Consider the following 26649-nt stretch of genomic DNA (forward strand, 5'->3'; position numbering starts at 1 on the left):
TTCACAAGTTACAAATACAAACCTGCAAGTTTTGTCTGAGTCGTTGTATTTTAGCCTCTTTTCTCTGCTTGTTAACAACTTCCTTTGGCTTGTCAAAGAGGGACCTTGGCACTCTTGGCATTTCCTCCTTCCGTTGCTTTTGTTTACGAGCTGTATATAAATATATAATCATTTTTTACAAGGTTGGTGACATTAACCCAAAAAAAATATATAATACAAGAGGTTACTATTGTTCCTTTCTTTTCACAACGCATTTTAAACAAAACAAAAAATAAGAAGCCTAAGTACAAGTTCAAAAGTAAAAAATAATGGGATCGAATCTTTAAAACTATCAAAATAAATTCTTTTTTTAAAAATATGCACGACTGAAAACATATGCCTATGTTACTATCACTTTTTCAAATCTGTTACAAGCAAATGCCCAATGGACCTAGACCCACTCAACATCTAATAGACACCTCTATTTCCCCCCTTTTCTACACCTTCTTATGCATTGATTTCCCAGGACCACCGATAGATAGGTATCCCAAATAACTCACTTGTGATGGTTTCCATCTTGGGCTTTTTGTGTGTCTTCGGTACATAAATAGGAGGTAGACTTTGTTCAGGCATGGTGTGTCCTTCATACAAGAACAACAGGCTACTATCCATGTAAATATCATTGTCATCTTGAGGAGGTGTAGGTGGACACCACATCTGAAGGGAATATTACATGAAAAGTTGTACAGAATCATATTATAGTTACCATTGTGAATTATCAGCTTAACATTAAATGATTGCAACAACGACAAGTGCGTTGACAAACTACACAAATTTGATCAATCCCTTTTGCAGTATCGATCATTTATTTGAATACATAACATTAATATCCCATTGTACAAGGAGTGTTATTGATTGTTCTCAAGAATTGAAAAATACTCCTGAAATATGATTTGATAGCAATTTAATGCTGACAGGTAAGTTCAATTTTTTATAAGAACTGAACTAAACAAGTCCTTGGGTTCCAATGAGATAAGGCTATCGACAATTTTTCATCTATTCATCTCTCCTGGGCCATCATTTAAGTTCTCTCAAGCTGGTTCTGTAAGATTTGATTTCCTCCACTGTATCTTGGCCATCCCTTACATTTCTTACTTTATGAATCCAAATTAGCTAATGTTGTCTAGTGAAAACGTATGTGACCAATCCATTATTACTCCTTTCTTTGGATAAAATTCACACCACATTCATGGCATTCAATGTTTTCCACACATTTTCAATGCTGAATTTCTCCAATCCTTTAACTGTGACAAATTTGTCTCAGATAGGAACAAAGGTTGATTTACATCTATCTTCTAATGTACTATCTTTATTATTGTTTCAGAGTCAAGAGAGAACGACTTACAATGTAGGTTAAAGATAAGAATTCATCACGATGCCAAGGTCCTCTGCATGAAGGCTAAAGCTCCCCATGCTCTTATCATGTGCCAAGAAAAACAGACAAGTTTCCTTCCTTGATAGCTTCTCTCTTAAATGTGATTGGTTGTGATGTTAATTTTTGTAAATTTGTTTTCTTGTTTGATTTATTTTTTAAACTCAACTTTGAAGAATTACTTTTCAGATTTTCAAGTTAAGAGACTAAGGCGATATATTGTCATTGTTCAAAAATATCTATTGAAATCCATTATCTTCATTTTCTGTGGTAGTTTTTAATATTCAATCAAGGACCTAGAGAAGGAAATTGAAGGGAGGGGGGCAGCACTTGCATACCTAAGCTTTTAATGCAAGTCTTCTGACAATTTATTTATTGGAATTTCTCTTTCACTTCTTTATTTGCATACATAGTAAAAGAAAAACACAATTCAGTAGTACAACATTAGCACTTACCGGCATTCCTTCTTCACCAAAGTCTGATATGAATGTCTAAAGGAGGAAGACACAATAAATGAATAATAAAATTAGTATTAGTATGGCACCAATCACATAAATGGTATTATTTTAATTGACCGTTTTACTGAATCCACACAATGATCAATTATGCGATGATACTAAAATCAGATCATTGTGAGGATTTTGATGTCTCTATCAATGACAATGTAAGTGCATAAGATTCTATTTAACGTAAAATTATAGGTGTAACTTGGTGGAAACACATTTTAGATGGGTCTGTTTTAGTTTCTGATCATCACTGTAGGGAAAAGACAATTTCTCAAGTTCTGGATTTCGCGATTTGTTGACCCTCTTTTTAAAAATAAAATATTAAATGCCAAGTTGTCTTATATTATTGAATTTTTTATTTATTTCCAGGCAATCTTGACAGATAAAATATCCTTTTTTTATTTTTTTTTTTTTGGGGGGTGGGGGGGGGGGGGGGCTTTTTTTGATTTGCTTGTTTTTAAGATTGTACAAAGTTGTCCAAGGAACATCAGAGAAACCTGCTGTAAAGTCTTCATACTGCCAGTTTTTTTATTATAGTGCATACGTTTGGGACCCCAAGAGTAAAAAGCTGATAGAACAGCTCGAGAAAGTTCAAAACAGAGCATGTGAGAACTGAAACTGTCAGTGAGATGCGCAAGAGCCTAAACTGGTCACTATTACATGAAAGACGCACTATACAAAAAGCCAGAGACTGACAACGATCCCAATTGATAGCCTTATTCAAAACGAAAGAAAACAGCACTCATACCAGGTCCCGAAGTCACATGTTAATGCCCATCTCAACTAGTTTTTTCCAAGCACCATCTGAATATGGAATTCTCAGCCCGAAAGTATTTTCAAAATTAATGGCCAAATTGAATTTGACAGTGAAATGAATAAAACCAAAATAAAAGCCTAGGCACGTCCAGTTGTTCTCGTCACACTTACAGTTGCAATATCTTCAAAGCACAGAGTTGCAACTTAATGACAAGACGAGAAAGGCACTTGAACCCATTCAGTCATTTATGCCCAGACTTCTTACCATCATTTCTACACACTGACAGTATTTTATCATAATGTGTGTGCAAATATTCTGCACTAAAGTGTATACAACAGTGTAGGTTAACTCAGAGCTGACAACCCCAGCTGAAGAAAAGGTGTCATTTTGACTGAAAAAAGGTGTAATTTTGAAGGAAAAGGTTTACTTGTTCACTATTAATAAACCTATTTCACCACAATCAGCATCAATCGCTATTGGAAGATTCCTCTCCACAATCAATTTAGTAATGACTACTACTGCCCAAATAAAGCTTCTGTTTTAGGCTTTAGAAAACAAGATAAGCTGAAAGTGTAGAATGAAAATGCAGCTTTCTTATGTTTTCAAGGAGACGAGATTCCGCACAAAGAAAAAATTTGCTTGTTTTTGTTTTTGAGTGTATTACGGCGCTTGCAACACATTAAGGTCATATCAGCGCCAGTAAAAAGGAAGAAAATGGGATAATAAGAAGTTCAAGAATAACAATAAAAGCACCCAAGAAAAAGTAAGACAAAGGTGAATTGATTCAAATAGGAAATTAGTGTACTTAGTTTGAGATCGCCTAAAAGTCTCATCCAGACACGAGCACATGTCCCCACGAAGAGGAATACACTCACATGTTTACAAAACTGACCACAAAATAAGCATCCTTCAGTCTCTAACACTGAAAGGTCCCAAGAGGTGACCCATCCAAATGCCAAATGGTTTCATTCCAAAACAAGGATAAAAAAAAACAACTGGATAGAAAAAATGGTTCCCTTGTCCTCAGTGTACTCTATTCACTGCGTCATTCAAAAGCAAAAGCTGGATGTTGGTAAAAAAAACAAAAAAAAACCAAAACATGTACTTAATTGCCTGAATGCTTATTTTTTCTTAATATTAGCTCTTCGAATATGTTTCAACACAGAAGGAGCATTACTGCCAATACACTTTCCTTGTAGTTTATAGTGCATCTTTAAAGCTCTCCATAAGCACAACATAAGGGGGGATAATGAGTAAAGATGACTGTCAATATTACATAAAAGAATATTTTAAGTTTGATACTCCGACTGCCTTGTATGTATTTCACTAGACTCTATTTAGTATTCACCTACTGGGATTTCTATAGGGCCCTTTAATCCTTTGTACTGGTACATGCAAAGGGACAGAGATTGAGCCCAGGTGAAGTCAAGAATAATTTTTTGACCCACCAGTGATTGTGTAGCTGAGTCTCTTAGAAGTGGCAGAAAGTATTTAGAAATAGAATATTCATGCTACAGAAACTGGGATAACTCCTGACTCCATGGGCCTAATGGCTTTATGATGTAATCCCAAACTGAACACCATAGTCAAGTGCAGTCAAACGGTATTTGGAACGCCGCTTTATCGGAACAGCTACTTAATGATCGGTCTGTGACACAATTTTTTCTATATAATTTCTACTGATTAATCGAAACATATGCAGGTTAAATGGAATTATTTCAGAGCTTCAGACATTTAGCGTTTGCCAGGTTTAGCAACAAATGATTAATGAGAGCTCAAGATATTGATGCAATGGTTGATTGGCTTTTGACGAGGCATGTGGTGTTGATTAAAATTGTATAATGTGTTGTGGATTATTGTGAAACAGGATTTATGTGTCCTTGATTCATTTAACAGCTTTTCAAGATATGGATGCAGTGGCAATTCCATATGAATATGAAATAATAAAATATGGTAACATGTTCTGTTTCATCTACTATCATGTCTACATGTTAACAGAGTGTTCTTGTCTAAGAAACTACAGTGCAACCTCTAGATAATGACAACCCCTTGATAGCGACATTGAACCCTGGTTCCGATATTTTTGCTATACGTTATTGGTAATAAAAAAAAACAAAATAACGACATACATTTGAGTAAAACCCCTGTTTAGCGTCATCTTTATAACAATAATCGGCAGCTGATACCGATGCCCATCGTCATCTCATACTCTCAATAACCAATAAGAAACACTTTTTTCTCCTCCCAATGATATCACTTTGTTACCAACCAATCAGAACATATGTTTACTGCACTGCGTGGAATCAACCCTAGAGCATATGGAACCACAGCAAAAGAAGTTTTTCATCGGATGGAACTCTCAAGGGTCCATTAGCCTTCACTGTTAGCCACCTGTCTCACGTCATTGGAGGTTAACTGATATCAGGCAATACTGTGTCCAATGGGTGCAATTATGGATATTTATAGTCTTATAATAAGTTGCAATGTGCAATTGCGGGGAAAAACAATAACAGTCAACCTCTTTTACTTTATTATTTTCATTTGAAAATTCAGTTGTATTCTAAACATCAGTCCAAATTTGATATTAATATAGTTATATCCCAGTTTTCTTCCTTTAGTATTGTAAGATGCGGCTGTAATAATTTTAAGTGCTTGTAAATTTTGGTGCAATTAAATAAAAATGTCGTTATTCAAAACTCATCAGCAGTATCCCATGGATTTTAATTCAAATCAAAACTCGAAGTGTACCTTTGTTCTTGTGCGGTATTACCACATTGACACTTGATTTATTCTGGTTTATTAAAAGGCGTTTGAGTACTATTTACGATCAAAACAATGAAAATACACATTGGAGTGAAAGCGTAACTGTTTTATCTTTTGTAAACAGGAAAAATACACGTTCTGGTCCGCACATCGCAGCACCTGTCTCACCACGCTCCCTTTTCTGTCATCTTGAAAACCCCGGAATAACAACACCCTTGGATAACAACATAATTTTCCAGTCCCGAGCGATGTCGTTATCCAGGGGTTGCACCGTATTTTATCTGCGAATAATCTCAGCCTTGTTCCTAGAGTCAAATGTTTATCAAGGTCAATGTAAACGCAGGGATTATTTTTTTCTGAGTAAATCATTATTAAATGTAGTAGTGAGATCATTCGGTTTAGTTTTTTCAATTAAAAAAAAAAAAAGGGTTTTTGTGGCACTTACAACATATTTGGGATATTTTCAAGCACCAGCATTTATTAAGAAGAAAATGGTGTAATAAAAAAAAAAGATTTACAACTAAAAGCACCCCAGAAAATAGGACAAAGGGGACTGGTTCAAATGGGGAACAAAAGCAGTAGTAGATTCAAGAGCATACTGTCAGTGTGCTTAGTTTGTGACCACTAAAAGTCTCATCCAGACACAGGCATAGGATCCAACTAAGAGGAAACACTCAAATGATTAAAAAATATATATATTCACAACACAGAGAGATGATTAACAAGGACAAAAATATAATCTCTCAAAACTAATACTAAAGATTTAACCAGAAGGAAAACAGATACAGGGCAATAGAAGACACAGGAATAGTGACCTCTCCGCCCACCACGGATCAAGTTCAACGTCTTTATCTGCAAACTGCAAAAGGTAAATTACCCACCACAATGCAGATTTTATACAAATCATGTAGTGACTTTCTCCATTATTGTGTCATTGAGTTGAAAAATTAATGCTTAGCGTTTGATCAAATTTTTTGTTGGTAATATCTTGGATATCTGGTGGGAGAATGTTCCATTCTTTGATGGTTCTTGGGGAAAAAACTTTAAATGCATTGGTTGTGTGTGTTGGAATGGTGAACTTACTGCTATGATAATTTGTGAATGTAGTGTTGTAAAATGTTGTGGTGGAATTACCGCTTTGTTGAAATATACTGATCTGAAAAGTTGGAGGCATTTCTCTTTCTGCCTACTCTCCAGTGTTCTCCACTGCAAAAAATTCAGGACCTCAGTTGTGCCACCCTAGTTCACGCAAATAACGGTGACAAATTTCGAAGCTGCCCTTTGAACTTGTTCGATTTTCTTGATGTGGCCTTGCTGATAAGGATCCCACACTGTGCACGCTCATTCCAATATGGGTCTGACTAAAGCATTGTATGTTTGTTCTTTCACCTTCGGGGGACGAGTATGGGTTCTGTTTCAGGAAGCCAAGGGTGCAGAAAATTTAAAATGACTTTCCATGACAATTGGATTCAGTAGTCTGATGTCCCGCTGCCCGGCAACAGCGGCCACCTTGGTTCTAAACAAAGAAAATCATTACTTTTTTTTCTTCATGCTGGCTAGAACTTCTCATATGCCTTGTGATCAGAATGTGTAAAAGCCAAAACATGATCAAATTTATGTTTTTTTTCCCTCTGGATACACTTTTATGCTCGCCGGGGAAATATTTTATACGGGCATCCGCCATTGTTCCGATAGTTTAGAGTTAGAGCCAGTGTTACTAAGTTACCATGCGTCATTAGGAAGGAAGTGACGTTACAACTGTTGAAGAGTATTGCTGGGTCTCACTTCTCTACAGCTTTTTACATGGCAATAGACGTGGAAATAGCAACTGTCACTCTCATATGCTATTTGCCACAAAAATGACAAGATAATTACTAATAGCAATATCTAATAATAAATTTTGTTAGAATCAACTAATTCCATTTTCAAGGCAGCTCTGCCGCGAATACCTAGACTGGACTTGAAGCAGTCACTGTTTGTGCTCATCACAATTGATCAATAACAACTTATTCTGACAAAAGTAAAAACATTCAATCATCTTGTGACCTCATGCATGTCTAATGACGTTATCAATGGCTACTATTTTGCATGGTAGATCGTACCAATCCTATTTGTATGCACCTGCATTTTTCACTTTAAAAAACAATCTTATGATCTGCTAGTAGTATGATATGGTGGCTATAATACTAATGTTTTACGAGTGGTAGAGATGATGGTGTGGTGGTTGTAGTAGTGATTGTAGGGATAATGATGTCTTCTTGTAGTAGTAGTGGTGGTGGGGATGATGATGTGGTGGTGGTTGCAATAGTGGTGGTGGTGATAGGGATAATGATGTCTGGTTGTAGTAGTAGTGGTGGTCGGGATGATGATGTGGTGGTGGTTGCAATAGTGGTGGTGGTGGTCGGGATGATGATGTGGTGGTGATTGCAATAGTGGTGGTGGTGATAGGGATAATGATGAGGATGTAATAATAGCATTATTGGTGGGGTGATAATGTGGTGGTGGATGCAGTAGTGGTGGGGATGATGATGTGGTGGTGGTTGCAATAGTGGTGGTGGTGATAGGGATAATGATGAGGATGTAATAATAGCATTATTGGTGGGGTGATAATGTGGTGGTGGATGCAGTAGTGGTAGGGATGATGTGGTGGTGGATGCAGTAGTGGTAGGGATGATGATGTGGTGGTGGTTGCAGTAGTGGTAGGGATGATGATGTGGTGGTGGTTGCAGTAGTGGTAGGGATGATGATGTGGTGGTGGTAGTAATATTACTGGTGACAGGGATGATGTGGTGGTTCTGACAGTATTACTGGTGGTGGTGGTGGTGGTAGGGATGACGTGGTGGTAGTAGTATTACTGGTGGTAGGGATGATGATGTGGTGGTGGTGGTGGTAGTAATATTACTGGTGACAGGGATGATGTGGTGGTTCTGACAGTATTACTGGTGGTGGTGGTGGTAGGGATGACGTGGTGGTAGTAGTATTACTGGTGGTAGGGATGATGATGTGGTGGTGGTGGTGGTAGTAATATTACTGGTGACAGGGATGATGTGGTGGTTGTGACAGTATTACTGGTGGTGGTGGTGGTAGGGATGACGTGGTGGTAGTAGTATTACTGGTGGTAGGGATGATGTGATGGTGGTGGTAGTATTACTGGTGGTAGGGATGATGATGTGGTGGTGGTGGTGGTAGTAATATTACTGGTGACAGGGATGATGTGGTGGTTGTGACAGTATTACTGGTGGTGGTGGTGGTAGGGATGACGTGGTGGTGGTGGTGGTTGTATTACTGGTGGTAGGGATGATGTGATGGTGGTGGTAGTATTACTGGTGGTAGGGATGATGTGATGGTGGTGGTAGGGATGATGTGGTGGTGGTCGTGGTAGTATTACTGGTGGTAGGGATGATGTGATGGTGGTGGTAGTATTACTGGTGGTAGGGATGATGTGGTGGTGGTGGTGGTGGTTGTATTACTGGTGGTAGGGATGATGTGATGGTGGTGGTAGTATTACTGGTGGTAGGGATGATGTGATGGTGGTGGTGGTAGGGATGATGTGGTGGTGGTCGTGGTCGTATTACTGGTGGTAGGGATGATGTGATGGTGGTCGTGGTAGTATTACTGGTGGTAGGGATGATGTGATGGTGGTGGTAGTATTACTGGTGGGAGGGATGATGTGGTGGTGGTCGTGGTAGTATTACTGGTGGTAGGGATGATGTGGTGGTGGTAGTATTCTGGTGGTAGGGATGATGTGATGGTGGTGGTAGGGATGATGTGATGGTGGTGGTAGTATTACTGGTGGTAGGGATGATGTGATGGTGGTGGTAGTATTACTGGTGGGAGGGATGATGTGGTGGTGGTGGTGGTAGTATTACTGGTGGTAGGGATGATGTGATGGTGGTGGTAGTATTACTGGTGACAGGGATGATGTAGTGGTGGTGGTAGTATTACTGGTGGGAGGGATGATGTGATGGTGGTGGTAGTATTACTGGTGACAGGGATGATGTAGTGGTGGTGGTAGTATTACTGGTGGGAGGGATGATGTGATGGTGGTGGTAGTATTACTGGTGACAGGGATGATGTAGTGGTGGTGGTAGTATTACTGGTGGGAGGGATGATGTGATGGTGGTGGTAGTATTACTGGTGGGAGGGATGATGTGGTGGTGGTTGTAGCAGACCTGCCAACTATTGTATGTGACTTTTGTATTGATGTGTTTGATGCCCGTTTTATGCTCTTTGTTTTGATATTTTGGTTGAATTGGACTTGCAACATTATTGTTACCTGGGTAAACAATGGCGCTTTGAGGTTTTGACGAAAGGCGCTATAGAAATAAGCTGATTATTATTTTTATTATTACAAAAAATTTGTAGAATTAGAAAATTTTGGCTCTAATTTTAGAACTTGGTGAGCATCACTTAATAAAACATTGAAAATGAAATCTTGATGCAGACAACGTAATTTCAAGGCTTTTGAAGCTTGATAAACCAATTAAAAGGGTTTTCAACTACAGTCCACTCCGGATAATCGCAACACCTTGGGATCAGCGAAAATGTTGCCATTAACCCAAGTTGAGTTTCCTGCCCACTACTGCAACATTTACACATATATAGTAAACTCAAACAAGTTGTAAACATTGTTCTTAGTCCACTACAGACTGAGCAATATGATTGAAATAAACACCTTATGTATAAATTTGGTCGAGGAAAAGCAGCTTTGATGTTAGTCGGCATCTTGAGAACAAAAGAATGAAAGTTAATCCAATCTCAATAAGATTCTTATTGAGATTGGATTAACTTTCATTCTTTTGTTCTCAACATTTGAAAGAGTCAAAGAGATTAGCCGTGATGAGAGACAGAAAGCTCTCATCAAACTCGGTTACAATGCCCAGTTGTCAATCCCAAAACAAAGGCTATTGCTCATTCCCTCTTTACAACGGTCATTGTCTACCTGTTGTTAAGACTATGCCCATCTCCCTAACCTTCTATCTAATGGCAACAGATGACATCACAAACCCATACTGCAAAGTCTCGCCTTCTTTTGTATCTAATAGTAATAGAGTGGTGACACACAACTGTAACATTGAATTCCCTTCACTCTCGATTCTCCAACCTGTCACGATTACATCCATTATGAAATTTAATATTTTGTTTGACTAATTTCTCGAATTTGCCACTTTTTGAGGGTGAAAATTTGTTGCGATTAACAGATGTTTGTTGCAATTAACCAGTGACTTTTATATAGAATTAATTCCGTTTCTTAGGAAATGTTGTGATTATCCGGAGTGGACTGTAGTTTTATTGAGATATCTGCGCACTAGAGCCATATACAACCAGACAGTTTGCGACTGACTCGGCAGTAACTCGTGAAGTTCCAAAGAATTTGAAAAGAAAGGCTAATCTAACTTTATAGTTTACCAAATTCAATTTTTGAATGCTTAACGACACTAAAATATACTTGGGAACATGTCATGTCAAGCACTTGCTGGATTTTTAAAAAGTGGCTGTACGTCAAAACCTGACGATATTTTTTCACACACATCATCATCTCTCTCTCATTACCATAATTTCTATATTGAAAATTGTTTCATATTTAAGGAGGAGATTGAGCCACCGATACACCAACCTTTTAAAGCCGATACACCAACCTTTTAAAGAGTTGTATTTTAACAGAGAAAAGAATTAATTTCAAACAATTTTCGCCCATGACAGATGGCATATTTTGCCCAGTATGAGTACCAATCAGTTAATATTTTAAAAGAGCCCACAAATAGAATGTGTAAATTGGTTCCATTTAAGTAAGGTGGACCGTCTTGTAAAAAAGAGTTAGTTCGAGTACATATAAGAGCGAGGATGACAATAATCATCGTCACATTTTATTCTGGTGATGTGTGTCATTCATTAGGTAATGGTGCCAGCCCCCCTCCAAACCCCATTAGTATTTTTAGCTGTTATTATTCCTCCCCCAGTTTTCTTACTATGAACATCTATTGCTTCTTATCATTTAACAAAAAAAAATCAATAAATAAAATAAAATAAAATATAAGAAATATATATATATATATATATCCAGTGAGATGGAGAGCATAACATAGCAGCTGAGACGACATTCCTGGAGAATGAAACACATCACCACAAATAAAACGACGCAATCAGATTTTCAGCACTACTTTAAATACTCAAGTTTCAATCAGAGGAAAGGTATGTTGTGTGATGATGGGCGGTAGCATTTTATTTTTTTGGACAGTTGATTGTACAAATAAGCAGATGTGACACCATTACCTAAGTTTAATATGTAGCAACACCAATTTACTCATGACACACACAACACACAGAATAAAATGGAACACTACTCGCCTTACCTATTTTCTTTCTTTATTCACAATCAATTCAAAAAAATCTTTTAAAAAATACATGGTTGAACATTCAAATCAGTCTGACATATCCCCAAAATGATGATGATGATGAGGATGTGATGATGATAATGATGATCATGGATGATTGATTCATCATCATCATTTTACATCAACAATACAATTTTAACAACATAACAAAGACAGATGTTCCACCATGGCACTGATCCAATCCAAATTATTATTTTTAACAATGAAAGCATAATTAGCAATCGGTAACAACAACGAGGTTGGGGAGAAAGATATAAGATTACCGACTGATTACCACAAAAGACATATACTTTAAAAATTAAGAGTTGTCACTTTAATATCAAAATTTCTAAACTCGTGGATTAAAAAAAACATTTCTAGCTCTTTAGCAAAGATCGACAGCTGAGTCTATACACATGTCATTGATTCTTGGTTGTCTTTGGAACCAATTTGGTCTAAAATTTTGTAAAGACAATTTTAAAAGCAATTTGAGAAGGATCTTTATCATTAATAGAACCACAAGTTCAAAAATACTTAAGCAAATCTAGATTGCATATTAAATTAAAGGTAACCAATAAAATAGGCAAATTAGACATTTCTAAAGAACTTCAAAGGTATTTAATGTCACTTATTTTAATAATTTTTAAATCTTGATAGTAAGAGAGGAAGGAGAATGTGAATAAAAATGAGATTGTTTGAACCAATGACAATAAATATCCCTTAATGTACTTGTATAGCAAATAACATAACCCCTTCCTTCCATTTTCCCTTAAGATACATCCAAACATAAACGCGCACTGTAATGAATGAGCATGTGGCTGAAAGACAAGATTTTGACAAAATCTTAACATAGCATGCACCTAGTAAAAATCAACCTTTAAAAAAAAATACAAAAAAAAACAAAAACATGACAGCCATGTCTTCCCTCAAAATAGCTGAATTAAACAGTCAAATTATAAATCTATTGTTCTCAAAGACCAAACTAATCAACGAGTTAACAAATCTATTAACATAGTAAGTAAATCTTTCTTTCTTTTCACATGCCTGTAAATAATACAAATTCGTTTCATAACTCTTTTTCACAAAACAATCTGAACCCATTTTCTTCCAAACTGCATGTCAATCACCATCATACTAGACATCGATTTTGGCAATGTACACTTATAATGGGGGGTTCAAAAAAAAAAAAGGTAACTAGTGTTTGAGCATCTCAGCAAAAATGAGCCCACTAGCTAAAAACGAATTTGTTATACAATATACATAATGAATATCATGTTCTATAGATCTTATTCCAGTCTAATTTATGGGGTAAGCTATGGTAAATTTAGTAATTCGACCTATTTATCAAAATATCAAGGGCCAATAAGTTTTGAAAAGTGAGTAAAGCAGGCAGTTATGTTGATTATAACAAGAATTGAAGTGAGTCGAGAAGTGCCAGAGGACAACAGAGAATAAAAACTTTGCAGTGACATCTTGAGGTCACGAGGTCAACACACAGACACCACAAAAGTTTCTATGCATTCAATGTTCCATTAATTATCCAGCCAGTTTAACCATCTATGGTCTCCATTTCCATGACGTGATTGTTCACATTTTTGTAAGGTTATTTCATTCTAAGAAACATTTTTTCCTTTAAGCTCCTCGTGTGATGGAAGAGTATTATTACCATTAAAGTAGACTCTCACATTGCATGATCCAAATGATTAGGATAAGATGATTGATCCCCTTTTCTTCAAGGAATCTCAGGGCGATGGAACCATCATCTTGCTTTAGACTTAAATCATTGTTTGGGTATGATTTGTGAATTGGGTGGATAATCAATGGAACATTACATGCATAATTAAAAATGACACAGAAATCATTGGATGGGTTTGATAGAATAATAGCTAACTTTTACCCCATAAATTAGCCAGGAGTAAAAATGTTGACTGTTTTTATTGTAAATCAAATTTGATTTTAGATTGGTAAACCATTTTTGTTTGGTTACTTTTATAAGAAACACCCTCTATATCATATTTGAATCGGTTGTGTAATAATACCTTAAACCACCCAGAAATGCTATAATTTACAGATAAGGTATGGTGTCACAAAGTTAGCACCAATTCTGATTCATATCTAGATACATTTCTTTTAAATCCCCTATTTCAGGAAAGAGAAATTGGAATGGTGTTTCAATACCAACATCAACTATCCTTCTTTGTAGGAGTCACAGGTGCTGATGGTGCTGCTGGTGTAGGTGCTGGTATACCATTAATTACAGTGGCAGTCCTGGGCTGCTGGATTACAGTAGCACCAGAGGGCATTTGAGCCAATACCACTCGAGTATTTTGTAAACCTGGATTGGCTGCTGATGAGGGCGCAGCCTGTACTGTGACAACACCACCACTTGGAGTTGTGATTCTTGGTCTCGGAGTGATAAAGACATAACCAGCTGATTGGCCAGTCCCACTGATAGAGGCAAGCGATGAAGCTTGGATAATCTGCTGGTGCCTTATGGGAACTGTGGCTATGCCAGTATTTGTTTTGATAAGGTTAACAGCCAAAGGAACACCTCCAACACCCTGCAGAGTGATTGGAGATCCTAACCGAGTAGCATTCAGTACTGTTCTAGTTTCACCACCAGGCTGATTAACCACCGCTGTGGCTCCCTGCTGAGTTAAAATTGTTGCCTGACCCCGAACTCCTTGATTCAAAACAGTTGGAACAAGAGCAATGTTGGCAGCACCTGGTCCTCCTACATTGATAGCAGTGGTTGGTTTAGTGGTCCCTGTGGCTATGATATTAGATGGAGTTCCAGCGACTCCAGTGGTGATAAACCTAGCATTAGATAGGCTGACAGTGTTAACAAGGGATGCAGGGTTCAATAAAGTAGCACCCTGTATCTGATTCACTACTGGACCAGTTGTAACGTGCCTAATAGTTGGACCGGCAATTCGAATACCTTGAGTATTAGAATTAAACAATTGAAATATATTCCTGTCGCCTCCAGCACTCTGGATCCTGACACCACTGGCACTGACTGCTAAGCCAGCTGGCAAGCGAGGTAAATTTTGCTGAATTAAAGGGTTAGTGGAAGATGCCTGGACAGTATTTTGCATTCTTGTTAAGACAACTGGAGAATGCACAGCAGCTTTTCTGGTTCTTATCACCAAGTTTGGATTGGACCAAGGAGGGGGAATGTTTGGATCAGAAGGACTTTTTGGAGTGGTGGGTTTGACTGGCATTCTTATCTGTGGGCTGCCACTGGGACCTTGGGGAGAAGCAGCAGTTGTGGCTGCTGTTGGTGTAGGTGACTTAAGAGCTTGATCATTGGCTTTAGCTATATCTATATGACCAGCCTGGAGGGCTTGCTTTTTAAGTAAAGCATTCCTTGCCTGAGTAGTGAGTTTGGAAGTTAGCTGAGGGCTGTGTCCATTTACCAATGATACTAATGGCGACTTGGAACCAGCAGCAGGTTTTTCTTTCTTCTCTTTCGTAATTTTTATCTTGTCTTCTGACTTAGCCGTCTTATTTACAATATCTTTTTCTGACTTAGCTGCTTTATTTACAATCTCTTTTCCTTCTTTAAATGCCTTGGCTATGTTAAGTTGTTTTATCTTTGACTGTTTCTTGCCCTCTATAGTCTCCCCATCTTTGTCTTTCTTTATTTTACCCTTAGGACCATTTTGTACGATACTTATGTTCTCTTTGATTTTATTCTTACTAGTAGCATCTTTTACCTTGGGAGGTGATTCATCTCCCTTTGATTTTCTTGGCCTACCTCTGCCTATTTTACCCTTTTGTGGTTTACTGGATTTATCAACAGTTTTGGCAGCTTTCTTGATAGTTTTAATTATTTTTTTCCTCGAGGGAGAAAGCTTTGGGGACAGATTTTGCTTTTCTTTGACTCTTCTATTGGGACTGACTCTCTCATCATATTCAGATTCCGATAAACTATTGTGTGGTTTGGGTTTAGGACCCCGTTTATTTTGGCCCTTCTTGTCTAGTTTGCCTTTCTTCTTCACCTGAGATTCGTCCTTAGAGTAGATATACAACATCTCATCCTCCTCCAACTCTGCCTTTCTCTCCTCTTCTTCTTTCAGGGCTTTCAGACGTGCCAGCTCCCAGTCTTTTTTGGAGTTTTCTATGTCTTCCTATTAGGAAATAAATAGATATTATTGTTATTCAAATCCAATACATAACAGGGAATAGATACATTTCAAATTAAAACTTAATGAAAAAAGGACAGTTTCACTCAAGTGAAAAGTGAATAAAAACAAAAAACAAAACCGCTTACGCATAAAGACAAACTAATCTTAAAATAATCACCACTAGGTAAAACCAGAGAAAATATGCATGACTGACCAATGTAATATGTAAAGAAAAGAGTAATGATATCGAGAAAATAAGAGTAGCAACATAAATTTTTTAAAAGAACTGGCTGCCCCCCCCCCCCCCCCCCCCCCCAATTCTTTGCCTGTCATATGGTTTGAACCCACACACAGTTGAAAATGACCATTTCAACCGATCCTATGATGGTTACAAAAACCCTTCACTGTTTTAAGCACTTCAGCAACATTGGTGATGTGAAATAATGAAATCTGCTGTTTCAAAAATAAATAAATGGTGTAGAACACCAAAATAAAAAAATAAAAAAAATAAGAAAGAACCCCCCCCCCCCCCCCCCCAAAAAAAAAAAAAAAAAAAAAAAAACAAAAAAAAATGTTTCATTATTGGTCTATTAAGTGTATCGATGGAGAAACACTCACCTCTGCCATCTTTAACTCTTCAGCAGTTTCTGATTCAGTCTGAGCCTCAACAACAAGAACAGCATATCGCTCAATAGGGGTCAACTGAAGAGAAAAATTTAAAATTTTTATATACCAGCTTGTTGCAATAGAACTCGGCCTCATATAAATTAATATGTATTAAATATAACCTGCTCAAGGATTCTTAAATGTCATATGAACATGCATATTTACATATTCATTTTCAACGTAATAGTAATATGAAAAAATAAATCACCAATTTGCTTTATTTCAAAATACTTCAGCATACAAAAATTCCTCAAATGTTACTTGCCCCAGGATTCTTGAAATGTTAAATAAACATGAAAAGTTTTTAGGCAAGCTTGTAATTTTCTTCTGTACCCTTTTATCATAGCCTGGGTCGATGAATGAAATTATGACACAGTTGTTCTAAAGGGATTTAAATTGAACTGGAATAAGTAAAATAAATAAAATCTTATGTTCTAAATGATGTTCATTATTATTCATAGATTCTGACGGGTGGAGTTCCTGTAAGAATATCTAGAAATGTTACTTGCCCCAGGATTCTTGAAATGTTAAATAAACAAGAAAAGAGTTTTTAGGCAAGCTTGTGATTTTTTTCTGTACCCTTTTATCATAGCCTGGGTCGATGAAGGAAATCATGACACAGTTGTTCAAAAGGGACTTATTACTGGAATAATAAAAAAATCTTATATTCACAGATTCTGAAGAATGGTGACCTTGTAAGAATATCTAGAAAATGTTACTTGCCCCAGGATTCTTGAAATGTTAAATAAACATGAAAAGTGTTTTTAGGCAAGCTTGTGATGTTTTTATGTACCCTTTTATCATAGCCTGAGTCAATGAATGAAATTATGACACAGTTGTTCAAAAGGGACTTAAATTGAACTGGAATAATAAAAAAAAAAAGCGTAATCTAATGTTCCCAATGTTAACGATTATTCACAGAATATAAAGACTGGGGAGCATATAATGTCTAGAAAATGTTACTTGCCCCAGGATTCTTGAAATGTTAAATAAACATGAAAAGAGTTTTTAGGCAAGCTTGTGATTTTTTCCTGTACCCTTTTATCATAGCCTGGGTCGATGAATGAAATTATGACACAGTTGTTCAAAAGGGACTTAAATTGAACTGGAATAATTAAAATAAAATCTGATATTCAGATTCTGAAGGAATGGCGATCATGTAAGAATATCTACAATATGTTTTGTTTGTTGCTTTAGGTCTCTTCCAACACAATTGAGGTTATATGAGAGACCGCTGAAACAAAAAAACAAGCAATCTAACAAAAATAGTACAAATGTAAATCAAAATCATAACCTAAAGATATCATAAGCTAAATTATAAATAACCAAGAACAAACAGGCAGAAGATTTACAGAAAAAAAAATATCCCCTGTCAAAAATACAATCACAAACCAAAGAAGCAGGATAGGCTAGTAAAGAGAAGAAGAAACGACATCACTATCGGATCATACACCAATGCGAACATCATAGGTATATGATTCAAGGGTGATGCTCCCATCCAACCACCCGCTTCTACAATATGTTACTTGCCCCAGGATTCTTGAAATGTTAAATAAACATGAAAATAGTTTTTAGGCAAGCTTGTGATTTTTTTCTGTACCCTTTTATCATAGCCTGAGTCGATGAATGAAATTATGACACAGTTGTTCTAAAGGGATTTATATTGAACTGGAATAATTTTTTAAAAAGCGTAATCTAATGTTCCCAATGTTAACCATTATTCACAGAATATAAAGACGAGGGAGCATTAAAATTTTCTTCTGTACCCTTTTATCATAGCCTGGGTCGAGGATTTAAATTGAACTTGAATAATTAAAATAAAATCTTAAGTTCTTAATGATGTTCATTATTATTCATAGATTCTGACGGGTGGAGTTCCTGTCAGAATATCTAGAATATGTTACTTGCCCCAGGATTCTTGAAATGTTAAATAAACATGAAGAGTTTTTAGGCAAGCTTGTGATTTTTTTTTTTGTACCCTTTTATCATAGCCTGAGTCGATGAATGAAATAATGACACAGTTGTTCAAAAGGGACTTATATTGAACTGGAATAATTTTTTTAAAAAGCGTAATCTAATGTTCCCAATGATAACCATTAATCACAGAATATAAAGATTAGGGAGCATATAATGTCTAGAATATGTTACTTGCCCCAGGATTCTTGAAATGTTAAATAAACATGAAAAGTGTTTTTAGGCAAGCTTGTAATTTTTTTCTGTACCCTTTTATCATAGCCTGGGTCGATGAAGGAAATCATGACACAGTTGTTCAAAAGGGATTTATATTGAACTGGAATAATTTTTAAAAAAGAGTAAACTACTGTTTTTATATTCACAAAATCTGATGAATGGGAAGCATATTATGTCTAGAAAATGTTACTTGCCCCAGGATATTTAAAATGTTAAATAAACATGAAAAGAATTTTTAGGCAAGTTTGTCATTTTTAAAAGAATTTTTTTTGGGCTACAATACCCTTTTATCATAACCTGGGTCGATGTTAAGCATTATTAATAGAATCTAAAGATTGAAGAGTATATAATAAGGCAATTTTATCATATATATTTTTCTGTACCCTTTTCTTATAACCTGGGTCGATGAATGAAATCATGACACAAGTGTTCTAAATGGAACAATAAAAATAAATAAAATCTTATGTTCTTAATGATGTTCATTATCATTCACAGAGTCTGAAGGAAATATCTATAAAATATTTGTTTTAAGGGGTTTTACTGTGCTTTCAGGTCATTTCACTGCCAGTATAATGGAAGAAAATAGGTAGAATATTCCGAAAATGATTTACAATTGAAAGCAGACAAGAAAAAGTAAGAAAAAGGGGACTGATCTGGTGACGATGTGGTGGAGACGAGGTTGTCGTAGTGGTGATAGAAATAATGATTATGTGTTGATGGGAGTGATGATTCTGTAGTTGTAGAGGTTGTTTTTAAAGTTTTACGATGCTTCAGACACACTTAGGCCATTTCAGTGCCAATAAAAAGGAAGAAAATGGGATAATCAAAAAATTTATGATTTACAATTAAAAGCACACGAGAAAAAGGGAACAACACACTATCACCGTCTAATAAGTTTCAGATCATCTTAAAGTCTCATCCAGACAAAAGCACAGGTCCCCATTAAGATGAATACACTCAAATGCATAGAAATCATTATTATATTCAAAATAAAAATGTAATGAAACTGTTATGAAACAGTGAAATGATTTATAAAGAAAAACATATCTCCCAAAACTGTCAACTACACATTTGACTGTTTCCCACTAAGTCAAGGACTCCGCTAGGAACAGGACAAAACCAAGAATTCCAAGTCAAATACAGAAAGCAACACTGAAAACAGGAAAAGGGGAATAGACGACAGTAAGTGACCCACCTGCCCACTATGGGAGATCAAAAAAATCCCAACCAGGTGGTGGAGCTTGTGGTAGTATTGATGACGTATTGGTTGTTAAAATACTGGTATTAGAGGTATTGACCATGTAATGGAAAAGCTATGCAAAAAAAAATCAAAAAAAATATCAAACAAGCAAATCAATAAATTAAAATAGACTAAAAGAAAATAAGAAAACGGAACAAAGTTGCACCGATAGAAAATATTCATTATACTGAAAATTATATTAACAAAGATGGTTGCCTTAAAGTCTGCAAAAATGAAGGATTGATGCAACCTCATTTACTAACCTCTTTGTCTAGCATGGCAAGCTCCATCTCAACCTTGGAAAATTCATCCTCCTCCTTTTTTAATTCTGCTTCCCTTTCATCCCATGGAATGTTCTCATCAAATTCAGCCAACTCAGCCTTCTGCTCAGCTTTTACAAGCTTAACAGCCTGCGCATCCGTTTCATCCTCTGCTTTACTAAGGGCCTGAAAGAGAGAAATAAGACAGAAATAAGCAGACAAGAAGATATTAAAGAAAGAAGAAAGAGATCCTTATATTTCTGTTCCATAAAACCATGCTAAACAATTCATGAACCTTTAAACAATTTATATCGATTGACATTAATTGTAACAAGAACATGGCACATAGGGAATGCATCATATGTAAAATAATCTTCAGATAACTCAGGACTACATTTCCGCAAAGATTTAATAATTTTCAATCTATCATATAAAATGCACAATAACTTTAACCTATAGATGCAATGTAAAGTTACTCCAGTGTTTCCATCGATTAAACAAAAAATCCAGACATTTTCAAGACCTTGTAAAGTTTTTTTTACCAGACCCACATTGATGCGTACTTGGCATGCTCAAGGAAATAAATTGGACTCAATAGTTTACTTAAGGATTAAATTCAATAGTCAATAACCAAGTTACTAAAACCATTAAATGGCACAAATTTTTTTATTAAAAAGAAAATAATCTATCTTTATATTATGTCAGAAAGAACCAGAAAGAACCATTTCCCTAAGCTGAAATAATGCAGACCTAATGATATCCTCCCTCAATATGTACCGACGATACCCTAACACGAGTCCTAGACCTAGCATAACCTTACATTAATTAAGAAACAAGTCATTTTAACTCATGCCTATTACACTGTTTTCAAGATAACAAATCAATCGGCAGGTTTTTCAGAAGGAAAAATACAGTTTTTAATAAGACTAGTCCAATTGACATTTCAATGGGTTTATTTTTAACTCAAATTTAAAATGAAGTTATCTTTTGCCCTGAAATAACCGATACCCTTGAAATTCCTATAAAATTCCTTGGGTTTTGGATTGAGTCTTTACAAATTCTAGCATCCATTACTTATCTCAATTCATATGTGCATTTAATATTTAAGTTAATAAAGCCAGGCTAAACAATTCATGAACTTTAAAAAAATTTATATGGACTGACATAGCAAATAGGGAATGCATCAGATGTAAAAGAATCTTCATATGACTCAGGACTACGTCCCTGCAAAGATGTCATCATTTGCAATCTATTACATAAAAGCACTAAAACCTACAGATACAATGTTATGGTACTAAAAACAAATAAGGTTTAGAAAAACCTTTTTCATTTTAGAAATCTTTTCTTTTCTCAATTCATAGCTGCATTTTCTACATAAATCCATAAAGCCCTGCTAAAAGGGAATGCATCAGACGTAAAAGAATCTTCATATAGTTCAGGACTACGTCCCTGCAAAGATTTCATCATTTGCAATCTATTACATAAAAGCACTAAAACCTACAGATACAATGTTATGGTACTAAAAACAAGGTTTGGATAATTTTTTTTCGTTTTGGAAACCCTTTCTTCTCTCAATCCATAGCTGTATTTTCTACATAAATCCATAAAGCCCTGCTAAAAGGGAATGCATCAGATGTAAAAGAATCTTCATATAGTTCAGGACTACGTCCCTGCAAAGATTTCATCATTTGCAATTTAATAATATATCATAATCATATGAAATGCAATAAAGCCTTTATTATGCAATGTTAGATTATTAAAAAACAAATGGGGATTGGATTACTCAATTCGATATGGAATGAACTAATATCCAATCTCTAATAATCAACAATTGACAACTTGGTTCATTTCATTCCATAATAATGATCTGGCCATAAATTCTAAGGATTTCACATGTCATAATTGACAGCTTCATAAAAAAGGTTATTAAATATGGACATCATGTAAATAAAGACCCCTGACACCCCTTTCAAACAGAATGACAATTATCAGATATACAAGATCTTCATGGAGTTCAGGACTACGTCCCTGCAAAAATATCATCATTTGCCAACTCTGAATGTAACTAAAAAATGCTCAAACTACCCGAATGAACGAGAAATAGTGTCATTCAATGACCAATTGTTAGTGTCATTCAATGATCAATTGCTTCATTTAACCTTTCAATCCACTTTAAAATCCTATTAAAATCCAGACAAAAAGAAAAACTGATTCTAATCTCATAATTGAAAGGAAGATCACCTTCCTTATGAATGGTAAGTCCCGGTTCAAGTCCCGCTCTCAGTGGCATAAAGTTGTTCCTGGAAAAGGCTCATTCTCTCATTGTACTCAGGTGTAAAATGAGCATATTTAGAGGATATACATATATAACAATTTTAATCACATCCCTCCGCACTACAATGTTAGATGCCACTGCCTAAGCATTCCATGAAGAAATATAGATAATCAATCATCAAATAACGAATGTCAACAGGAATCATACGAGGAAGAATAAAAGTGCCTGAAGTGGAACTCAAACTTGGGACCTTCCAGAACGCAGTGCAAGGCCTTAAACACCTCACCATCTAACTTATAGAACTAAATAGAACATAGAATGCTCAATGGTGAGATACTAATAGTTGATAGCAAATGGGACAACATTTAAATCAAAGAGTATAAATAAGTCATAATGATGAAATAGAAATTTATCAAATGTATAATAATAATAATCTTATTTCCACCTTATCAATATAACTAAGTGCCATAAAACCTTGCCAATTGCCACAATATGTATAGTAGGTAAGAAAACATGAAACCATGTCTTTGATTTTAGATTTTAAATGGGTCAATGACTTCAGGGATATTTTCTAAGCTACAAAAAGAAACTAAAAAAGGTAATGTTCAAAAAGCCAATCTGAGCATCACATGTAACAAGCGAGAAAGCATCTTTTTCTCTCTCTCACTCGAGTTTGAAAGAAATATTTGATGATAAGACCATTAAAATAAAATGATAATGGAAACTGGATATGAAGGTGCATCAGATGTTAAGTATCTTCATTACAGTCAGGACTACGTCCCTGCAAAGATTTCATCATATGCAAATCATTTGAAAATTGAAATAAAATAAATGCCTAACACCTCCAGCCATTTCAATCTTTATTTCAAAACATCAGCGTTACCTATGTTGGACCAAACTTTTAACCTAAAGTATGTTTCTTGTAAGCTAGAAATAAGGAATATCAGTAAGACACTGGCGTAAAGTTAATGTTTGACATCACTTGATGATGGGATTCTTTTTCATTAAATCCCCTCATTTGGTTCATCATGCTTTACCAAAACCCCACAACTACTCAGCTTTTCGCACATTTTATTATTTGAAATGCATCTTTTCGTGCCTGATATTTCAATGCACTGGAGTAGGTGAATTTTGATTATTTAATTTGAAAAGTGATCATGGAGACCATTTTTTTTCTCTGAAGTTTTTACTCCACCCCATGAAGCTGCCTGTAGCTCTGGGTTACATGCATCAAAGGAAATGTGAATTGTTATATAAATATCTCATGGTCAAACCTGTTCAAACTGAGTAAGGACAGCAGTCTCTTTCTTCGTCTCTTCCTTCTTGTTCCCAATTTTTTTGTTGCTTGATCTCTCATCTTCTGCTTTTGATTGTGTTTCTGTAGGTGGATCTTCCTCCATTTCCATAGACTCTGTTTTTCTTGAATCTACTTCTGCCTCTTTGGCTTCCATCAATGATTGTAATCCTGAGGGCTCAGCAAACAGGTCACTAATGGTTTGCTGGAAGAAATAAAAGAACAAAAGCAATGACATAAACAAGCCACAGTTATGTACTTATTATTTACCCTACACATAACCTCACACCAAAAAAAAATGTTCATCAGAACATGATTAATCAGAAAGTAATATTTCATTAAAAATAAATGGAAAATTTGATGTTAAAATTCAAGATTAACAATTCATCTTAATTGAAAAGACTGTCAAACACAATAGTAAACTCACCTGCTTAAAAAATGCTGTCGTGAAGTTTCCACCTTCAATTGCAAGGTCCCCTAATAACCTCTTTTGATTTGCTTTCTTAAGAATGTTTTCTTCCACTGTCATCTCACTCACAAGCCTGAATTAAAAAAAAAAAAAGAATGAATGTTAAATGGAAATTCAGAAGCTTAAAATAGGTTAAAAATAACTTGAAAATGTAGTAATTAATTTTGCCAAAGATGGAATGAATGGCGTGAATACTTGCAAGAAAAATGCTCAATGAGATTTTAGAGCCATCAAAAGTGTATGAGGAGAGATTTTTTTCATCTCTCCTCAAGATATTCTGATCATGTAAGACAAATATCCACGAATAAAAAGCATGAGACAAATGAGCAGATTCCTATTTTTCACACATTTATGTAGTAGATGATGTTCAGCCGGACTAGTAAGACAATAACACAAATGTATGAAATATTTTACACTTAAAATAAGTAATATGGAAAGATGGATGAAAACAAACCAAAACATTCATCAAAATGATGTTTTAATGTTAGCAGTTAGATAAATATCCATGATACTGAAAAAGCAATATTGTGAAGAAAAGGAATACTGAATTCAATAGGTATCAAGCAATTGGTAGTTTCATTTTGCCTCTACAGATACTGGGACTATTTGTCCATGTAAAACCATTCCAAATCAAGCACTTTTTCTTTTTCTTTTTAGACAAATAAAAATATACAATTACTTTTAAAGCAGTGCAATTAAAGTAGATTGCTTCAAGTCTTAAGAATGCAATAGGATGCAGCACAAAGAACTACTCTTTTTTAAAATAATAACCAGATGCATAGGTGAAACAATTTGATGGTTACCTAATCATGATGTACGAGCTAAAACTGAAATAAAAACTCGAGCCCAGAGATTATATGGCCTTATACAGACACCAGCCAGTAGATCAATACCAAATGAAGTCAAGTGAATTATAAATCAGACAGTCAGGGTATCAATATACTATATCGCTAATGCCGAAAGTCATCTTTGTTTAGTTTTTTTTGTTTTTAAGGGTTTTACGGCGCTTGCAACACATTTAGGTTATATCAGCGCCAGTAAAAAGGAAGAAAATGGGATAGTAAAAAGTTCTAGAATTACAATTAAAGCATTCAAGAAAAAGTAAGACAAAGGGGAACTGAGAACAAATAGGGATCAGATGTAGATTCCAAGAGCATACCACCAATGTACTTAGTTTGAAATCACCTACAAGTCTCATCCAGACACAAGCACAAAACCCAACAAAGAGGAACACACTCAAATGCTTACATTATACATTAAAAATAACAAATATTATAATACATAACAGAGAGATGATTTACAAGGAAAAAAATATCATCTCCCAAAACAATAACTATGCATTTGACTGTTTCCCTCCAAGCTAGGATTCCGGCCAGTGCCAGGACAAAACCAAGTAATCTCATTCCGAGACAAAGACAGAAAGCATGTTGGAAAACAGATATAAGGGGATAGAAGACACAGTATGTACCTCCCTGCCCGCTATGGGAGGTCAGGATCCCCACCCAGAAAGTCATCTTTACTCATGTTCCCCCAATAATCTCTGCTTATTAAATGACCTACCTGGCTGGTGTGAAGCTTTTCAGCAAAATTGAGACCTTTACACAAGCACTACAGACCATTATGAAAATATCAAAAGAATAAATTTTTCTCTTGGATATGCAAATTGACAGTGATAGCTGCAAGAAAAATAGAGTCAGTCTCTTTGAAGAAGAAGAAAGTGAATTAAGAGAGGAGGTGAAGCAAAAGGCAAACCCACCTGTAAATATGTACATCTCTTGTCTGCCCGATTCTGTGACATCTGTCTTGTGCTTGTGCATCCATTGTAGGATTCCAGTCGCTGTCGTAAAATATAACCGTGTCAGCTCCTGTCAAGTTGACACCAATTCCTCCTGATCGAGTTGATAGTATAAAACAAAAGATGCGTGGATCTGCATTGAATCGATCCATCAGAAACTGTCAAAAGAATGAAAATATTCAATATTAAATTGATTCAACAACAAAATGTTACATAACATCTCAGGTCAGCTTTTTATTAAATTGATTCAACAACCAAATGTTACATAACATCTCAGGTCAGCTTTTACTCTTTTACTTAAAAGCAACACAAAAAACTGGTTTTCCATAATGGGTTTCAGGGATGCCCTTTGCTGAAATATTTTTTTAAAATCCAGAGATATTTCTCGTAGAGAGCATATATATGAAAATATTCCTGCTAGTCTTCTCTTCATGAAATGCTATCACCCATCCAGCTTCCCTTAACTGTTGCCTTTAAACAACTAATGCTTTCATCTCTTAAAAATTCAACCCACCAATA

At 35.7% G+C, this 26649-nt stretch overlaps 1 protein-coding gene across 1 annotated transcript in view; it reads right to left on the minus strand.

Moving 5' to 3' along the window:
• The window catches only part of LOC144969418 (uncharacterized), an 81258-nt gene that overhangs the window by 13403 nt on the left and 41206 nt on the right, over positions 1-26649 (minus strand). The window contains exons 31-41 of the mRNA XM_078908529.1: positions 26092-26288; positions 24294-24408; positions 23847-24071; positions 20301-20483; positions 16560-16643; positions 13997-15944; positions 7194-7281; positions 4027-4144; positions 1867-1902; positions 540-696; positions 23-150 (exon numbers count right to left, since the gene is read on the minus strand). Of these exons, the coding sequence (XP_078764655.1) occupies positions 23-150; positions 540-696; positions 1867-1902; positions 4027-4144; positions 7194-7281; positions 13997-15944; positions 16560-16643; positions 20301-20483; positions 23847-24071; positions 24294-24408; positions 26092-26288 (3279 nt within the window). The remainder of the gene's footprint in view (positions 1-22; positions 151-539; positions 697-1866; positions 1903-4026; positions 4145-7193; positions 7282-13996; positions 15945-16559; positions 16644-20300; positions 20484-23846; positions 24072-24293; positions 24409-26091; positions 26289-26649) is intronic.

Source organism: Berghia stephanieae, chromosome 3 (genome assembly GCF_034508935.2).
Source record: "Berghia stephanieae isolate SIO BIC M18660-M18661 chromosome 3, UCSD_Bste_1.3, whole genome shotgun sequence".
Classification (NCBI taxonomy): Eukaryota; Metazoa; Mollusca; class Gastropoda; order Nudibranchia; family Aeolidiidae; genus Berghia; species Berghia stephanieae.